The sequence below is a fragment of the Podarcis gaigeae genome, assembly GCF_964106915.1.
Source record: "Podarcis gaigeae genome assembly, chromosome: 17".
NCBI lineage: Eukaryota > Metazoa > Chordata > Lepidosauria > Squamata > Lacertidae > Podarcis > Podarcis gaigeae.
The window spans coordinates 9789210-9809317 of record NC_139694.1 but is presented as its reverse complement, the minus strand read 5'-3'; the positions used below and the strand labels follow the sequence as shown (position 1 = coordinate 9809317).

At 47.1% G+C, this 20108-nt stretch overlaps 1 protein-coding gene across 2 annotated transcripts in view; it reads left to right on the top strand.

Moving 5' to 3' along the window:
- Positions 1-20108, top strand: part of ZYX (zyxin) — a gene marked incomplete at its 5' end in the record, with an annotated part of 32446 nt that overhangs the window by 10114 nt on the left and 2224 nt on the right. The window contains 5 exons of one of the 2 annotated variants that reach the window (XM_083718865.1): positions 11632-11819; positions 14005-14103; positions 15053-15565; positions 17471-17621; positions 18193-18362. In XM_083718865.1, the coding sequence (XP_083574991.1) occupies positions 11632-11819; positions 14005-14103; positions 15053-15565; positions 17471-17621; positions 18193-18362 (1121 nt within the window). The remainder of the gene's footprint in view (positions 1-11631; positions 11820-14004; positions 14104-15052; positions 15566-17470; positions 17622-18192; positions 18363-20108) is intronic. The other variant, XM_083718866.1, reaches the window with a different exon arrangement.

The window sequence follows — 20108 nt, the reverse complement described above, 5'->3', positions numbered from 1 at the left end:
GGGGGAGTTGGAGTCTTCTTTGTTCTTTCGCTCCCAGAGCTCCCAAAGACATAGCTTTAATATTTTCACCCTGTTACAGCTGGCCGCTATTCAAGGACTCCACGGTGTCCTTGACTTCACAGCAGAGCTGTCAGAATGTTACAGCACTTCCCTCTCAAGATATAAAGAGGAAGCGTGCATACATTTTTAAAAAATCTCCTTTGAGGTAAACCCAAGAAAATGTGTCTCAGATAAAAGCCCTGTGTCTCCGTCTGCCCAGCTATGAGGAAATTATTTTGAGGTCCTGGAGCCATTTTCAAGGCTGGATCCCAACTTTGCATTACACTGACATCACACTGGAGCCAATTCTATTGGGGATGGATCAATTAGAGCAGCATTCTCCAACCTGATTGTTCTTGCGATGTTGTGGTCCATTTGGAACTATAGTCCAAAACATCTCAAGGGCACCAGGTTGTGGAAGAATGATTTATCAGAGAATAATCGTGTTGCTTGTGGCTTCATAAGTTTACCTAGTCTCTTAACTGAATTTTAGCAGCCTGATCATTGAACTTCAGCTAGCATTGAGACTGACTTCTCCATGACAGAAAGTGAACTTCCTTCTTTCTAGCCCAGTAGTTCCGCAATTTTCCCCACCCCAGTTTTTCTGCCTGCTGTAATTGTAATGCACTGTGCTAGATGCTGTGTGATTTTAAAATGGTATTTTGTAATCACTTCTTTCATTTCATATTTATCTATTGCGTTACAGCTTGCATTCCGTGGAATTCAGATCATAATGCAATACAGTGGTACCTCAGGTTACATATGCTTCAGGTTACAGACTCCGCTAACCCAGAAATAGTGCTTCAGGTTAAGAACTTTGCTTCAGGATGAGAAGAGAAATCATGCTCTGGCGGCAGCAGCAGGAGGCCCCATTAGCTAAAGTGGTGCTTCAGGTTAAGAACAGTTTCAGGTTAAGAATGGACCTCAGGAACGAATTAAGTACTTAACCCGAGGTACCACTGTAATAAAATACAGTGCAAGTAATAAAAGAAGCGAAAACAATACAGTCAAAATCGTTAAGAAGGTTTAATGCAATGGAGCCTCATTTGCAGCTACCCCGTCCACAGACACTCAGGCAGCACCTGAATGAAGCTTGCAAACCGCTGGTGGCTTGCAGACCACAGTTAGGGAAGCCCTCCTCTTTCTTGCTGGGCCAATTTTCCAGCAATGGCTGTTACTTCAGAGGAGGTTGCTCCTGGCTTTTTTTTTTTTTAACCATCCAGATACTTCTTCGAGTGCCGTTCTGCAGGACTCACGTACGCAGATTAGCCCAAAGCTTTCCAGCTTTGGGGACCCCAGATGTTCTTGAACGCCCATCATCCCTGACCATTGGCTAAGCTGGCTGGGGATTATGGGAGTTTTACTCCCAACAGAGAGAGTAACAGAGAGAGCCAGTGTGGTGTAGTGGTTAAGAACGGTAGTCTCGTAATCTGGGGAACCGGGTTCGCTTCCCCGCTCTTCCACATGCAGCTGCTGGGTGACCTTGGGCTCGTCACACTTCTCTGAAGTCTCTCAGCCCCACTCACCTCACAGAGTGTTTGTTGTGGGGGAGGAAGGGAAAGGAGATTGCTTTGAGACTTCTTAGGGTAGTGATAAAGCAGGATATCAAATCCAAACTCTTCTTCTTCTTCCCTGGGGAGCCAGGGTTCACATACATTGGAGTAGGGTGCGGCAGTGCCACCCTGGAAATTCAGATAAGTCCTCTCCCTGCCCTTGCCAGCTTGCTGCCATCTTCACGGGTGCAAAGTCTCCCAGCCAAGCTGCTCAGGCTTGTTCTTCCCATAGGCTTGTTCTTCCTAGGCCTATTTCTTGCTCTCACTTTTCTGGTAACCACCTAAATAGAGGAGGAGGAGGGGAGTTTAGGAAGGGAAGGCCTGGCTTGGAATGACTTGCCTGACCGCACTATCGCCCCACTGGGTCCCTGGGTTTTGCTGGATGCCCTGTTCTCTTTGGGAAACTGTGGTGTACCTACAGTTTCCGCACTGCATGTTACTTTCTCTTGACACCACTGTTTATAATTCTTTCCCTCTGTGTGCATAATACCCAGTTGCTATCCTCCTCCTCCTGCTGCTGCTGCGAAGGATTATTTTACATGCGTCTAAGCTCTGATGTAATTGTTACAGGCCGGGCTTTTGCCAGCGATTATTTTACATACATTTAAGCTCTGATGTAATTGCTGCAGACTTGTGTGTTTGTTTGTTTTTGCATCCCATTGCCATCTAACTCCACATTATACATTCCCACCCGTCTCCTTTATACACGGGGGTGGGCTGGGCTTTTTCATCCTAAGGGCCGCATTCTATCCCGTGCATTCTTCTGGGGGCCACTTGCCAGGGGTGTGGGGAGGTGGAGGCAAAAGTGAACAGGGCCATGGGTGGGACTCCTTCCTTTTGTAATCCAAGCCACTCTGAAGTCAGAGCTTTGTATGTACATCCTCAGTGTTGCCATCTTCCATCCAGGCAGTACCTTAAATGCACATGCTTGCTAGGCAAATGCGCCTGAGGTGGACATACAGCAGGGATGGAGAGAGAGGTGTGGGGCCTGTGGGGGGTCCAGAGGGGCCAGAAGGGGCACATTAGCCCTTCCCCTGACCCCTGCTTTGTTCCCATGGGCAAATGGATATTTGGCAACTGTAGATCACACTCTGTGCATCTAATGCAGTGGGCTCTAAACCATGAGAACTTACGCCAACACCATAATATAATTTGTTGGTCTTTAAGGTGCTAGAGACAAGGGACGCGGGTGGCGCTGTGGGTTAAACCACAGAGCCTAGGACTTGCCAATCAGAAGGTCGGCGGTTTGAATCCCCGCGACGGGGTGAGCTCCTGTTGCTCGGTCCCTGCTCCTGCCAACCTATCAGTTCGAAAGCACTTCAAAGTGCAAGTAGATAAATAGGTACCGCTCCGGTGGGAAGGTAAGCGGTGTTTCTGTGCACTGCTCTGGTTCGCCAGAAGTGGCTTAGTCATGCTGGCCACATGACCCGGAAGCTGTACGCCGGCTCCCTCGGCCAATAAAGCGAGATGAGCGCCACAACCCCAGAGTTTGTCACGACTGGACCTAATGGTCAGGGGTCCCTTTACCTTTACCTTTAAGGTGGTAGAGGACTCTTGGTTAGTTTTGGTGCAACAGCCTAGCACAACTTCTCTGAAAATTGGTATTTGGGGAGGGTGTTCTCATCCTTGGACGCATTGTACTGCCTTAGGACTTTTTGGTCATTTAGGGATCACAGAATTTTGGTTTTGTTACAGCCACCCTTTTGGCGCTCTGTTCATTCTACCTCTACCTTTCCTATGAGTAGGAAGAGTTTTTAAAAGATGGAGAGGAGGGAAGCGTTCAAACAAGATTTTACCCGCCTGCATTAAGTGGCGCAGTCCAGAAAGGCTGGGTCACGTGGTACTTCTTAATGTGTAATTTGGCGCACGATGGAGGGACTTGGTAAGCCTTTTTTTGCATCGTTTTCTATTAAATATTTTAAATGACCTGAAACGTTAAACTCTGAAGTATCAAAAGTCTTAATGTTGCTTGTTGAAACTGATGAATGGAGGAAAAAGTAAAATGGTAGTATAATCCTATGAATGTCCCAAGATTAGTAATCAGGGAGGGAATGGCTACTCACCCTGTAATGAATACAGGACCTTTTTGATTCATATCTCAGGGCTAGGCTGCACACATGACAGATCATGTGAGGAAACTGTTCCTGGGCTGCATCAATTGAGACGGCAAGGTGACTTCATGGCTGAATGCTCTTGGTGTTCTGATGACTACAGAAGGGTTTAGTCTAGCCTACTTCCTGACCTGCAAGGTTTCTAAGAGCAGAACCACCCCCTGCACTGTGTAGGAGCCATTCAGATTTCTATCCCCTGCTCCAGAGTGGTACATTCCAAGAACAGTTGTACCATGTGTCCTGTTCTCTACTTTGGCCATACAGGAGATTGAAAGGGTCCAGCATCTCTTGTTCCATCAGGATGCATGAGTAAAATTGCAATGCACATAAATTGCTTTGCCTCCCGATGGGTAGGGCTATAATCCTAAACTCCGTCTCAAGCAAAGCTCCTCTTGAGACATGGTTCCTGGTCAATAAATATAGAACTGTACTATTTAAATATTATTATCATCATCATCATCATCATCATCATCATCATTTGTTATTGTTGTACTTTCATTGTGTTGGAACTTTTTTAATTTAAAAAAACAACCTTTGCTTGGAACGGTTTTAGTGCCGCAACGTGCAAAGTATCTGCTTCAGTGTGTTGTTCTTCCATCACTCAGCACCCACGTTAGACAAAAAAATAGCTGTTCCTGTTCCTCTGTTCCTCCCTGCCACCTGCCATCCATGAGGGAAAAACACTGGTATAAAATCCAACTAATTCAGCAACATGCTTCAAGCACCTTCACTGTTTCCTGTGTCGATGCTCGTGGCTTGTACGTCCAAGGACTTGCTCGGACGCAGAATATACTGTATTTTTCGCCCCATAGGGTGCACCGGCCCATAGGGCGCATCTAGTATTTTTTGGGGGGGGATGAAGAACCCCCCCCCCCAGGCGTGGGGCTGGGGCGGGGGAAGCCCGAGCTTCCCCTGACCCCAGCCCCCAGAACAGGCTGCTATCCGCAAGCCTAGGGAGCCCGGCAGGAACTCCCGTGGGCTCCCAAGGCTTGTGGATAACTTCCTGAAGCAAAAGCCTGCATTCTCCCCATAGGACGCACACACATTTCCCCTTCATTTTTGGAGTGGGAAAAGTGCATCCTATAGGGCGAAAAATACGGTAACTTGATTCTTGGCCAGCTGTTCACTTGGACAGTGGTGTTGGGATCCTCAAGAGAACACTGTTCCAAGCATTTTTGTGTTTTGTGAGAATTTGTAGGATTAGCTGGGAACTGCTAGACAGTAAATGGGAAGCATCACTTAACTCTTGGATTTCCTGTTGGTCCTGCAAAACATTGCAGTGGATTCCCCAGTGTGTTCTCCAGTCCATCCCATGTTGCAGTGCTCTCTCTGTGTCTCCTTGTTGATGCTTCTCTCCCTCTTCCCCTTTGTATGTACCTGTGGATTCTGCAACTGCCTGTTTCCTCTGCCATGCATCCCAGTTCTGTTGCTGTGCATGCGTTCCTTGGTTGTTGTTGTTCAGAATTCATGTATATTCCAGCTGCCCCTTCTTCTTCTTCTTCTCATTTCCCCCCATCACCCACTCTCAAGGCTGTGGCTTGGCTGAGACTGAGCCTCGCTGGACTGCATCCATGTTTACACTCTCTCCCTTCTCTCAGTCTGTGTTTTATGCCTGTGGAGTCCTCACAATTATGTGTGTCTGGTAACTTTATTTTTTAAAATTGCATACTTTTACATTCCTCAGAGGGACGCGGGTGGTGCTGTGGGTTAAACCACAGAGCCTAGGACTTACCGATCAGAAGGTCGGCAGTTCGAATCCCCGTGATGGGGTGAGCTCGCTTTGCTCGGTCCCAGCTCCTGCCAACCTAGCAGTTCGAAAGCATGTCAAAGTGCAAGTAGATAAATAGGTAAACGGCGTTTCCGTGCTCTGCTCTGGTTCGCCAGAAGCGGCTTAGTCATGCTGGCCACATGACCTGGAAGCTGTACGCCGGCTCCCTCGGCCAGTAAAGCGAGATGAGCGCCGCAACCCCAGAGTCGTTCACGACTGGACCTAATGGTCAGGGGTCCCTTTACCTTTACCACGTTCCTCAGAGTGGCCTGGTTGGGCTCTGAATGGCCAAATCAACCTTGCAATTATGTCTGTGTCACATCTCTGAAACCTAAAGCTTTGCGACTCATTTTGAGGACTTTAGAAAGCAGTTGGTGAAACATAAATCTCATTTTTTTTCCCATAAAAGAAAAGAGAAAAAGAGTGAGGGCTGCTAAACCTTAGGATTGTTTGGAACCTAGCCCTGGGGGGTCATTTTTGGAACCTAGCCCTTTGTGTTTTGATCTTAACAGTTTGCAGGGATGATAAAAGCTGTCACTAGTATGGTTGCACCAACCACTCACAAATATGTGTCTTTCACACCTTGGTCAAACAAAGCTGGGAAACTTCCATTTGTCTTGGTGTGTGAGCCGACGGAGCCCTCACATCTGAGCAGGACAGCAAGATCAAGAAGCATTGTGTTAGTCCCTTCCCCCCAAAAAGAAGAGGGCTGCTATCATTTCTGGCAGACATAGTCATCTGCCTGCTCACTTCCGCTGTCCTCATTCCCTGACTCTCAACTCCAATGGAGGGATATATAGCCTGAGGGTTGCGTTAGCAGCCATCGCAATCTCCAGTCCCATGGACTCCTCCTCCTGGCTCCGCTTTTTCTCCTGAGAGTTGATGCACGGACAAAGGCATTTTTAACACCCCACCCGCTTGAACCTTGGCTCACGCACGTTTTAATGGCTGTATTGTTTAGTGAGGCTTTTCAGAGGGGAAAGGAGGGGTTTAAAAGAGCCCTCTCTGCTTGCCTGAGTGGATGTGAATGCATCAAGTTGATCTTGCTGGCTTATCTGCCCCCTGTTCAAATACGAATGCTTATTTTTAAGGAGACATGCAAAAATCTAGTCACCAGGGGCTTTAATGGTTCTTGTAGAAAATATTAGGGATGCCTTCATACCATACATTTAAAGCCATGGCTTTCCCCAAGGAATTACTGTATTTTTCACTCTATAGGACTCACCGGACCATAGTAAGCACCGGACCATAGGAGGGGGAGAACAGGGGAATTTTTTTCCTCTTGTTCTCCCCCTCAAAAACAAGGTGCGTTCAAGGTGCATTCAAGAGCAGGTCGGGGAAGCAGCGCAAAGGCAGCGCTGCGCTCCCCGGTCTTCGGGCTGCAGACTGCTATCTGCAAGCCTTGAGAGCCCGGCGGGAACTCCCGCTGGGCTCCGAAGGCTTGCAGATAGCTTCCTGAAGCCTGGAGAGTGAGAGGGATCTCGCTCTCCAGGCTTCAGCGAAAGCCTGCATTCGCTCCATAGGATGCACACACATTTCCCCTCATTTTTGGAGGGGGAAAAGTGCGTCCTATAGAGCGAAAAATACGGTATGGGTGCTGTGGTTTGCTAAGCTCCTTTTCCCCTCAGTGGAGCTACAATTCCCAGAGTGGGTTGACACTCAACCCATCTGAACAGGAACTCTGGGAGGGTCACCAAACAATACTCGACACCCACAACAAACCATGCTAGGTAGGATTGTGGCAGCAGGGAGGGAGAGAAAAGCTGATGGGAGCATATCTGTGCTCCTTCTCCCCTGGGTATGTGGGAACCTTTTATTTGTTTATCAATCGATCCTGCTGTCTTTCCACCTCTCCTACCCTCAAGGCTCTTCCTTAGATCTGGAGATGATGTTGCAGATTTGGTGGCTGTCGGTAGTGGGTATTGGTTGCTAGTGTCTGCTGAGGGCTTATCTGTACTCCCGGCTAGGGCTAGGCGATATATCTATAGATCTTCCAAAACCAGTTTGAAGTTATTATAAGAATTTTAAGGTCTTAGATATGTAATAGGTAAAGGTAAACGGACCCCTGACCATTAGGTCCAGTCGTGACCGACTTTGGGGTTGTGGCGCTCATCTTGTTTTATTGGCCGAGGGAGCCAATATACAGCTTCCGGGTCATGTGGCCAGCATGACTAAGACGCTTCTGGCGAACCAGAGCAGCACACGGAAACACCGTTTACCTTCCCGCCAGAGTGGTACCTATTTATCTACTTGCACTTGACATGCTTTCGAACTGCTAGGTTGGCAGGAGCAGGGACCAAGCAACGGGAGCTCACCCTGTTGTGGGCATTCGAACTGCTGACTTTCTGATCGGCAAGTCCTAGGCTCTGTGGTTTAACCCACAATGCCACCCACGATATGTAATAAATGTTCATAAATGTTCAAAGCAAACACGTACATAAATATATAAACCACATGTCTGGAGTAGCACAGGAAGACCATCCTGAAACCTATCAAACTAACCATATGTTTTCTCTGCAAGGAGGGAGGGGGTGAGGGAACCTTCCCATTGTCTCAGGAATTGGGTAATCACCATTTCAAAGGAATGGCCAGGCTACCAGGAAAGGCACTCAGATAAGCCATTATCAGATAACCTGGCAGACAGGAAAAACAACAACATTCAAATTTCTGTTGTAGACCACCTTTTCTGTGATGTAGGTTTGATGTTTGTGGGGGGTGGTCTTGGGTTACACGCCTTCTGTGATGTATGTCTGATGTATGGAGGGGTGTCTTGAGTAGGGAATTTAAAATGTCTATATAAGGGCAGGCACACCTTTGTTCTCGGTCCTCCGTCCTCCTGCGTGTGGGGGGAGCACCCTGTTGCAACACCTTTAACAAAGATCAGGCTTACTAGCTGCTTTGCTTCTCAATATTCTCTGGTTGGCCTCTGTTGTTTTCTGCTACCAATAGGGAACCCATGTAAGGACTCTATACGGGCTCTTGGATACCCCATAAGGGGGAAAGGGCAGATTTTGTTTACAACAAGGTCCATATCGCAATATCGGTTTCATAGCTTTTGACCTGGCAATATATTGTGAATCATGATGTGTGTGTGTGTGTGTGCTATGCAACAATCACAATGCAGGAAAAACTATGAAGCCAGCCAATGCCTCTGTGTAGCTCCATCTTTATTTCAGACATCCTGATAGATTGGCATATCAGGATGTTTAGCTGGTAATATATTGCAGTGTTGAAATCCAGATATTGGCCAGCGCTACTCCCGGCAATTAATTGTTGGGGGTTTCCGGTTGGTTGCTTCTGTCACCCTGAAACTCTGTTCTGCAACTTTGCACCGATCCTGCATGGGATAACTCCTTCACGGATCATTCCACGCAAGGGCTCCAGAACACAGCATGCAACCGGTGGCCGTGCCACAGATGATGCCAATCAGGTTAATAGTGCCAGGTGCAAAACGATCTAAGCCACATGGCCACAACAGAAGCAAAAGGTATCTTCTAACTAGATGAAGAGAGCTCTGTTTTTTCCTCCCTCTTAATTTCTTGCCTCCGATAACAAAAATGTTCCGCAAGGTGAAAGGAAATATTTTTTAAAAGATACGATGGAACAGCAGAAATGCTGCTGTGCTGTATTCCAGTGTGCTGTAGAATAAGGCTTGAAATTACATCAGCTGCTAAGCAGCTTTTTCTAACTGTAGGAATTTTAACACCCTGTCTGGGAGCCGGGCCATAAAATGCCTTTAAAAAAAAATCTATGTTGGAGATGCAGGGATAAGGTGGGAACTTTTTTTCATGTTTGGTGGACTTGTGATGTGGTTGAGAGATTCTGGGGGCAAATCTATGACGAGTTGAAGAAGATCTTGAAATATAACTTTCCTAAATCCCCCGAGGTGTTCCTGTTGGGTATGATTGAGGAGGAAATAAAAAACGCAGACCAAACCTTCTTTCAATATGCCATTACAGCGGCAAGGATCTTAATTGCTCAGAAGTGGAAATCTCCTGAAATACCTTCGGTCAGAGACTGGCAAGTGAAACTGTTTCAATATGTAGAATTAGCAAATCTAACTCAAAGAATTAGGCACCATAATATGGCTAAAGTTAAAAGTGACTGGAACAAATTCTTAAATTATATTAAGACTAATCTGGGAATTAACAACATAGCAGTAGATATGAGTTAACACTTACGGCATTCTGAGTAATTACTACTACAACTGCAGAAACTGTATAGGATTATGTAACCCTAAGCTGAAGTGGTTGGAGGTCCAACTCATACGTATTTTTTTATATTCGATGTTATGTATCTTAGTTATACTGATACTACGTATCTGTATCTGTACATATTTTTGAAGGATTTCTGTTCTTTTTTAAAATGTGATCAATAAAGTTTATTAAAAAAAAATTAAAAAAAATAAAAAAAAATAAAAAAAAATATCCCCCCTGCAACTGCCATAGTATGCCCAAGTGTATGCATTCACACACACACACACACACACACACATCTCACACTTCTTTGCCCAAGGATGAACTCATAGGTGCTGCTTGGTCACCCTGAGGTTAACTCTTGTCATGCTCTTTTCTCCCCAGCAAAAATACAAGTCAGGGGAACATGAGAGTTGGTGTAGTTTAGTGGCCTAGAGGTGTGAGCCAGGAAGCTCTGGGGTTAAACTTGGCCTCAGTCACAAACTCGATAGGTAGCCTATAGGCCAGGCACCCCCAAATTCTGCCCTCCAGATGTTTTAGGACTACAACTCCCATCATCCCTAGCTAACAGGGCCAGTGGTCAGGGATGATGGGAATTGTAGTCCCAAAACATCTGGAGGGCCGAGTTTGGGGTGCCTGCTATAGGCAAACCAACGTTCTCTTTGCATTTCATCAGCAATATAGGAATGAATGCTTTACAGTGTTCCTGAAAGGATTTCTGAAACAATGTATATGAACACTCTGAATACGCTATGTTAATGTTGTTGTTTTTTGGGTTTTGCATGATGAGGGAGAGTGGGAGAGAGCAGGGGGGATCTGTTGTTGCTGTTGCGGCCCAGATTCTTACATGGATAGAGTGCCTCCCCTCTGGCTGTAATCTGGCTGTAATCCTTTGAGAGTAGGCAGGGTCAGTATTTGTCCCTAAAGGCCAAATGCTGAGGTTCCCCCCCCCCTTCCTCCCAGGATGATACAGGAATGCAGCAGGTCTTGTTTTGTGCTGCTGGCAAAGGATATGCTGCTGGCCTCTTGTTCTTGAGTGTGTGACTTGGTTTCCTCTTTCAGATTTCAGACTAGGTATGCCTAGTTACCATTTTTGGGCCAGACTGCTCGAAGGTCATATTTTTCCAATACTGTGTGACTTTTGGGTCCCTTGAAATTCATCCTAAGTGTGCAGATAAAATATAACTAAGCCATCCAGCTGTTTTGGGACTACAGTTCCCACCATCACTGGCCACTGGTCCCGTCCTGTTAGCTAGGGATGGTGGGAGTTGTAGTCCCAAAACAGCTGGAGGGCCGAGTTTGGAGATGCCTGATATAACAGATAAAATTCTACAGGGTGTGTTGACCTTTAAAGCCCTAAACGGCCTCGGTCCAGTATATCTGAAGGAGCGTCTCCACCCCCATCGTTCTGCCTGAGGTCCAGCGCCGAGGGCCTTCTGGCGGTTCCCTCACTACGAGAAGCCAAGTTGCAGGGAACCAGGCAGAGGGCCTTCTCGGTAGTGGCACCCGCCCTGTGGAATGCCCTCCCACCAGATGTCAAAGAGAACAACAACTACCAGACTTTTAGAAGACATCTGAAGGCAGTCCTGTTTAGGGAAGCTTTTAATGTTTGATGCATTACTGTATTTTAATATTTTGTTGGAAGCCGCACCGAGTGGCTGGGGAAGCCCAGCCAGATGGGCGGGGTATAACAAATAAAAATTATTATTAATAGTGAAAACAGTTCAGATCCAAGGATTCTCTAGGCATGCGCCTCCAGATGGTGGAGACATCGGGCGCCATCCTGACACCTGGGCATCTTCACTTGGTCACAAGTGGCCGATAGCCAGTTGCAAATGGCGCCTGGAGATTTTCAAATGCTGGTTTTAACAGGGTGTGTTCAAGGGGCGCTGTGACAGAAATAATAGTAATAATAATAATAATAATAATAATAATAATACATGCCCGTTTGTTGTTCCCTGCAGAACTTCCACCCCCTCCGCCTCCCCCTCCTGGGGAAGAGATGGTTGTCTCCTCAAACAGCGCATTCCCTCCCCCGCCTCCCCCATTCGAGGAGCCATTTCCCCCAGCGCCAGAAGACGTCTTCCCTTCGCCTCCTCCGCCAATGCTGGAGGAGGAACCCGTGGCTTTGAGTGGGCTACCTGCCCCCCAGGTGAGTATTCATATAGGTTAATGCTGTCAAGGTGGGCAAACGGCAGTGGTTGGGGGGAGTGGAAGGTTTATTGGGAAAGACCTGTTTTGCCATAGTTGTCCTGCATGGGCGTAGCTGGGGGGGGGGGACGACGACAGATGCCCTCCCCCCAATCAAGTAAAACAATAGAAATACAGTCGTACCTTGGATCCTGAACACCTTGTGAATCAAAAGTGGTGGCTCCCGAATGCCGCAAACCCAGAAGTGAGTGTTCCAGTTTGCAAACCTTCTTTGGAACCCAAACGTCTTCCGTAGCTTCTGATTGGCTGCAGGAACTATGTGGCCCATAGCTGAGGTGTGGTCTAGACTGCATGATAAGCAAGCGATCAGGTGGTCCCAAGAATGGGATGGTGGTGAGAAAACTGCTGCCTCCTTCTGGCCTTCTCCAGGATTGCAGGCGTCCTTCACATTCTTCGTTAGATTTAAACTTCGCACCAAGAGATGGGGAAATAACAGTGGTACCTTGGCTCTTGAATGGCTTAATTGTTGAACAAATCAGCTCCCAAACGCCGTAAACCTGTAAGTAAGTGTTCCGGTTTGCGAACATTTTTCGGAAGCTAAACGTCTGACGCAGCTTTCGTGGCTTCTGATTGAGCTCCTGCAGCCAATTGGAAGCCGCACCTTGGTTTTCGGGAGTCGAACGGACTCCCGGAACGGATTAAGTTTGAGAACCAAGGTACCACTGTAAGTAAGCCATACAAATGAAATGATGTTGCACACCAATCCAGAAAAATGGGTATATGGTTGAAGAGGGGTTAAGGGATATTTTCAAAAAAATGTTTTATAAGATGTCCTTGTTTCTCAATTGGATCCTTTTGCATGGTTTTGCATGTTTTGTGGTATTTTATGCATTGTGACTTGCCGCTATTTTTATTGATTATAGTTTCCTTATTCTTTATTGCAATTGGTAAATGTAAACTGCTTAATTCTTATCTGCTGATATTTAATTTCACTGTTTACTATTATATTCCAATGGATTGTTGAATATTGCTTTATTTAAGTTGTTTATTTTGAAGTTGTGACTTCTTTGTATTGGATCAGACTGTGTGTGAGAGAGATCTTTGCTGATGATTTAGTTGTTTCTTCAGCTGGTTAACCACCTTGTTTATAGTAATATAGAAAGGCGGTGTACAAATTAAAAGTGAAATGAACTGAAATGGGAACATAGGGAGCTGCCTTATACAAAACTGGTCTAGTACAAATCAGAGGTTGGATGGCCATCGGTCATGGATGTTTCAGTTGAGATTCCTGCATTGCAGAGGGTTGGACTGGATGACCCTCGGGGGTCCCAAATCCACAATTCTGTGATTCTTTGACTGGCTTATCTGACTCAGCATTGTTGGCAATGTCTCCCAGGGCTTTAGACAGGGATGATCTCCCTGGAATTTCCTGGAGATGCTAGGAATTTAACTGGGACTCTTTACCTCCCCAGCACACTGAGTTATGGCTCTTACTTGGAACATAATTCTGCAATATATGCTGCAATATAAATATATATATGATATATTTTATACTTCACTGTGTTGCACATTTCTGATTCAGTGGCTCGGGGAGGAGCAAAGGTTTATGTTTTGCATGCGCTGAGCAGTGGCGATACATCTTAAGCCAATCATCTGGCTTCTGAGATTTCACCAGGCGTTGCTCATACACTTCTGAGCAGTGTTCGAAATTAGCCAGGGGCCAGGCGCATTTTGCACCTGACTATTGGCTACTTGCGACCAAGTGAAGATGCCTGGGTGCCAGGATAAGCGCCTGACATCTCCACCATCTGGCTGGCTAGTGCACAGCAATGTTTTTTTGCTGCTATGCTATGGCGTGAGTCAACTTTAGCCACAGCTGACAATATACACAATTCATTTTCAGCCTTGCAATCTTGCAAAAATAAGGGGGAAAGGCGAATAGCTTTTCTATCTCAAAGTGCATCCTGGCGGCTAGAAGCTCCCTTTTTGAAAACACAAACCACAGCAGCCGAGATTCTCCCACAATTCAAAGTTCCAGCCCTTTGCTCTGCGCCCTTCCGACACGTTGCTCTCCTGCTAAGTGCACTAACCAAAGGATGTGAAAGGCTGTTGTTGACTGACAGCCTTCAGGACGGGCTTTGTAACCCTCTCTAACATGTAACTTCCTTTCTTCTCTGTGACGGAAGGGGCAGGCCCGTGGAAAGATGAGCAGCATTGATTTGGAGATTGATACTCTGTCCTCAATGCTGGATGACATGGAGAAGAATGACCCCTTCAAACCGCGGGTGAGCTGCAATAACAGGGTAGCATGTCCAAGGCCTCGTTCTCACTGAGGGGGCCAGCCTGTGCCTGGTCACTTCAGGCTACAGCTGACGGCGCCAAGGACTGAAGAGCCCCTTCCCCATGCAAAAAGTTCTTGAAGGTATATCCATTGCTATTTTTCTAGAAAAAAAAAGAGGTGCCGGAACTCACCATGAACACCTCCCTTGTTCTCTTAAAATGGCAATTCACAAGAAGAGAATTCTGGATGAAAAAAAGCCCTGGGTATATCTATATTTTAAAATATTAGCATGTTAAGAAGACTTGAGTGATATTCAGCTAAGTTTCACTTGGAGGAATAAACTGACTGAAATTAACAGACCTAACTTTGCCATGTTCATTCACTTCATGGGTCATCTTTGAGTAAAACTTAGCTCAATGCCACTGTAGGACCCTTTTGCCTGACATGCTAGCTTTCTGCGTGAAGAGAACTTTTTTTATCTTTTAAAAAAACAGAGCACTCGGCCAGGCAAGCCCCCACTGGCAGCCGCAAGTGGTGCAGCCCAGTGATAGGTTGACCCCCTCAGTGAGTACTGGGGACCAACTATGGTTTCTCCAGGAGAGACAGAGGATGGAGCCAGGCTCACCATGCTTGGATTTGGGATCCAAAGCCTGCTTTTGTTAAGGACAAAGCTAGTCTCTGGACAAGTTACTCTCCGGTGAGCTTTCTCACGCTGGAGTAGCCAAGCCTCTGTATCTGCTTGCCAAGGGATAAGGAGGTTTTTGCCACACTGTGGTGTGCAGGTGTGTGGACAAATGTCTGGCTGCAACAACCCCCTCTTTCCTGTACTCCCCCCAAATCTCCTCTCTGTTCCTCTTCTCCACACTGAGAGCAGATTGGACCAAGATGGGTCTGGTTTGGATGCTACGATGTTGGCCTCTTCTCCCCTTTGATAACCATGTTTATTTCTGCAGGTATCTCCAGGTTCCATGGCTCACGTAGGCCTGGCTTCTGGACCCAAAGCTCCCCCAGAAACCATCGCTCCACCTAAGGATGTTTCAGCTCCTGTTTCCTTCCCTTCCAACGCTGCCTCCAGCCCCAGCGCAGGCTACGTGCCCAAAACGCCGAGAGAAACGGCTTCTGTTCCTCCACCGTGGGTGAAGCAGAATAGAGACTCGCCATCGACACAGCTTCCAGGACCGCCGGCTCCTCCTCCTCCTCCTTCAGTTCCGTCAGCCCCCAAATACACTCCACCCCCCGTTGCCGTGGCCCCCAGATTTGTACCCAAAGCAGCTGCAGGGATCCCATCCGGCTTCCCGCGCCAGGCGGCCGCCACCCCTCCGCAGCCTCGATTCCCACCCGCTTCTGGCACAGGACCAGCCCCGAGGCCACAGCCGCCTGCTTTCACCTATGCACAACAGCGAGAAAAGCCACAGGTTCAGGAGAAGCCACGTCCTGTTGGACAGCCTCCTGCCCCGCGAGACGTGGTGAGTGGGGAATAAATCTCAACTTGGGGTGGAGAAACAAGGGAAGTGTGCAAAGCAGGGTGGACTTTTCATTCAGGATTTATATATAGGCAGATAAATTAGACTAGACTAGAATGATAGAGTTGGAAAGGGACAACGAGAGTCATCTAGATCAGGGGTCAGCAAACTTTTTCAGCAGGGGGCCGGCCCACTGTCCCTCAGACCTTGTCAGGGGCTGGACTATATTTTGAAAAGAAAAAAAAATGAACGAATTCCTATGCCCCACAAATAACCCAGAGATGTGTTTTAAATAAAAGCACACATTCTAAAAAGGTAAAGGGACCCCTGGCCATTAGGTCCAATCGTGGCCGACTCTGGGGTTGCGGCGCTCATCTCGCTGTGTAAGCTGAGGGAGACAGCGTACAGCTTCTGGGTCATGTGGCCAGCATGACTAAGCCACTTCTGGTGAACCAGAGCAGCGCATGGAAACGCTGTTTATCTTCCCGCCAGAGTGGTACCTATTTATCTACTTGCACTTTGAGGTGCTTTCAAACTGCTAGGTTGGCAGGAGCAGGGACCGAGCAACGAGAGCTCACCCCGTCGTGGGGATTCGAACCACTGACCTGATCGGCAAGCCCTAGGCTCTGTGGTTTAACCCACAGCATCAAAACTCCAGGCAGGCCCCACAAATAACCCAGAGATGCATTTTAAATAGAAAGACACATTCTACTCATGTAAAAACACGCTGATTCCCGGACCGTCCATGGGCCAGATTTAGAAGGTGATTGGGCCCGGGGCTTAGTTTGCCTACCCATGATCTAGATCTTTTGCTGAATGTGGGGCTCGAACCCACAACCATGAGATTGAGAGTCTCATGTTCTACCGACTGAGCTATAAAAAGGTAAAGGTAAAGGGACCCCTGACCACCAGGTCCAATCGTGACTGGCTCTGGGGTTGCGGCGCTCATCTCGTTTTACTGGCCAAGGGAGCCGGCGTACAGCTTCCCGGTCATGTGGCCAGCATGACTAAGCCGCTTCTGGCGAACCAGAGCAGCGCATGGAAATGCCGTTTACCTTCCCATCAGAGCGGTACCTATTTATACACTTGCACTTTGAAGTGCTTTTGAACTGCTAGGTTGGCAGGAGCAGGGACCGAACAACGGGAGCTCACCCCGTTGTGGGGATTTGAACCGCCGACCTTCTGATCGGCAAGTCCTAGGCCCTGTGGTTTAACCCACAGCGCCACCTGGGTCCCATGACTGAGCTATACCAGTCAGCAATAAATCAAATCTGGCTGGATCCCACATCTGTTGCTGTAGTTCCTAGCGGCCATTTTAAAAGAGAGGCCTCAGTAAGATTTGTGGGTCTGTGGGCTCCCAGAAGGATGAAGCTACATTCTATCTCTTCCTCTGTGGTTGTATTGGTAAGAGAGATTTCCCCTCTGCCAGCTTAACAACTAAGCCCGTTCTATTGAGGGCAGTTGCAAAAGAGCACTGGGCACATGTACTTTTTTCTTCCACTGGTTTTATAGAAGAAGGAATTTAAAAACAAACAAACAAACCCAGAGGTAAAACTGTGTCTGTTGAATCTTTCAATCCAACAAAACCATTGCAAAGCAAATAGAGGACAGAAGTTCCTCAAAAGGAAGTTTCTTCATCAATACAGTTATTACAGGAAAGGAAACTTTTCAAAATCTTGTGAGGTGCAAGGTGGTGTCTCAGGGAGAAGGAAGGGTACAGGCTACATAACGGGTGAAAAACCATGTGTGGACAGACAGAGGAAGATCTGCATTGCAGAACAATGTTAAAGGATGGCTTGGCCATACTAAGTGATCTTGAGCGTATATCTGTTCCCTGGAATATGTGGTGTCTGAGAGGCTAGCAAGAGGGACGTTCCAGTCTCACTGACTCTGGATTTCTTTGTCCAGCGTAACCCGGCGCCCTTTGCGAACACTGGATCAGACCCTCCCAGGGGCAACTCTGTCCTGACCATGAAAGAAGTTGAGGAACTGGAGATGTTGACCCAGAAGCTCATGAAGGACATGGACCAGCCTCCACATGCAGAGGCCTCCAATTCTGGTGCGTGTGTACATTAAATATTTTGCATGTGTCGGTGATGGAGAGTGAATGGGATTTCAGTCTACTCTTGCCACACACCCCTCTGCTACGGTGCCTTCATCAGAAACCAGACGCACAGAGGTTTGGGGGTGGGTGGGTGGGCTGACGTGTTTCCCTCCACTCAGCTCTCTGCCGCTGAATGCTACAATCTTCTTCTTATGGAGATGGTAGCTGTGTTCAGAGAGCCAGTGTGGTGTAGTGGTTAAGAGCTGTAGACTTGTAATCTGGTGAACCGGGTTCGATTCCCCGCTTCTCCACATGCAGCTGCTGGGTGACCTTGGGCTCGTCACACTTCTCTGAAGTCTCTCAGCCCCACTCACCTCACAGAGTGTTTGTTGTGGGGGAGGAAGGGAAAGGAGAATGTTAGCTGCTTTGAGACTCCTTAAGGGGAGTGAAAGGCGGGATATCAAATCCAAACTCTTCTTCTTCCCCTTTCTTGCCTGGAGGCGTAGATACGTATTGCGTGGAGATATGACCTGCCAGCAGCCTCTCACGGTCCTCTTTTCTCTCCCCCTTCTCCCTGCCGCTGCAGAGTTGTGTGGCCTGTGCCACAAAGCTCTGTCGCGGACGCAGCCGGCTGTCCGCGCCCTAGACAAGCTCTTCCACGTGGAGTGTTTCACCTGCTTCAAGTGTGAGAAGCAGCTGCAGGGCCAGCAGTTCTATAACGTGGACGAAAAGCCCTTCTGCGAGGAGTGCTATGCGGTGAGTGAAATGCAGGGGCGCCGCCTTGAATAAAATATGGAGGGGGCAGGACACAGGTAAGCTCCGCCCCACCTAATCTTTTTTTTTAAAAAAAATGATATTTATTGAAGTTTTACAGGCAAAAGAAAGTTACAGAATAAGAAAAGAAAAAGAAAAAGAAAAAAATACAAATAAAAATACAAAATACATGAAAAATAAAAAAACAGTTAAAAACAGATCAATCTTTTCGTGTCTTATATTTTGTTTACTTGTTTCCTGACCTCCTCACACCTCCCTTTTTTGTATTCCAGTTCACATAGTTAATTCAGCAAATCCTTTCCCTCTTTGTTTTTATCTTAATTCTATGTCTTAACATATTAAAACTTCGTATCTTCATCTGATTATCAATCCATTTTTACATATTCTTTTTAGCTTTGTTGCTAAAGCCATTTCATTTCAATCCAACATCATTTTAACATTCATGAATTTTACAATATTTCTGTAGATAGTTTTTGAATTTCTTCCAATCTTCTTCCACCAACTCTTCTCCCTGGTCTCCGCCCCACCTAATCAATCACATGTCACAGTGAACACACACCATTTCAGTGGTACTGCCTATCAATGTTTGTGGGGGGGGGAGCAAATACTTTGTTGTGGGGGGTCCGAAGAGACCTCAGCCCCTAGGAGTTGGCTCCTATGAAGGGTGGCCAATCACAGTCATCAGGGCATTTTGGAAGGAGCCATGCGCTGGCGTTACCTCAGCAACCTCAGCTTGTTTTCCCCAAGCGAATTTTGGAATGTCTTAAAATGGCTGCCACATCTTGCTTCGGCAACCAGCTAGAGTTCTTCACCTTTTTTCTCTTTTAATTCGTCTGGTCGGAATTTCATTATTTGGGCTAGTTTCCCGAACGAAAAAGTTGCCCTATTTCCTATACTGACATTGTTCAGAAGAAACCATTCAGAAGTTCATTATGAAAGGAAGCAACTTTCATTAAAAACAGCCGTTCTTCACGTGTTCAGGTACCTCAGATATTAGTCCATTTGTTGGGTCAGGTGGTCAAGGTGGGGTCAGTTCATCTTGAAATGCCGGTATTTTTGAACACCGCAACCCCTTGACTCCAGTCTCCTAGTGTGGGAATAAATCATCATTATTTGTTCACTTAATATACCACCTTTTATCCAAAGATCCCAGGGCGGTGAAGTTGCCAAGCTCACGGTGGAGTCTTTGTCTGCATTACCAGGTCAACCCAGTGTGGATCTGTGCCACGCAACAATGGCTCCGTGCCACAAAAGTTACATCTGAACTGGCTTCAACAGTCTCTTTCGGTGGCGTCGCAAACATACCACCGTGTGCTTGTACACTGTGGGTGTGACCAGGCGTTTGCCTGAACACGCAGAAGCTCAAAGTGTGGACGGGGGCTTATGCATGCAAGCAAGCCCCCCCTCCAGTGTCCTCACACTTGTCGTGCTCTCTGCCTCAGGCAGCAGCTTCTGAAGACACCCAGTTCATGGCTGGTGTAAGATTTGATTAAGGCTGCCTTCTTCACAGATTTCTTGTTTGCTAAGCTGCCCAATCTTGGTCTGCTCAACATTGTTAAAGGGCAATTGATGGGTTTCAAAAGAGATCTTGAGTATGCGATCCTGGAGAGACATTATGCTCTGTATTGTTTTGGGAGATGGGGAGGTTGGATGAGAATTGTTTAAATTTGCCTGTTTTCTCCCATTTACATCCTTAAGATATCAATGGCTTCCCTTCTTCTCTTTCCA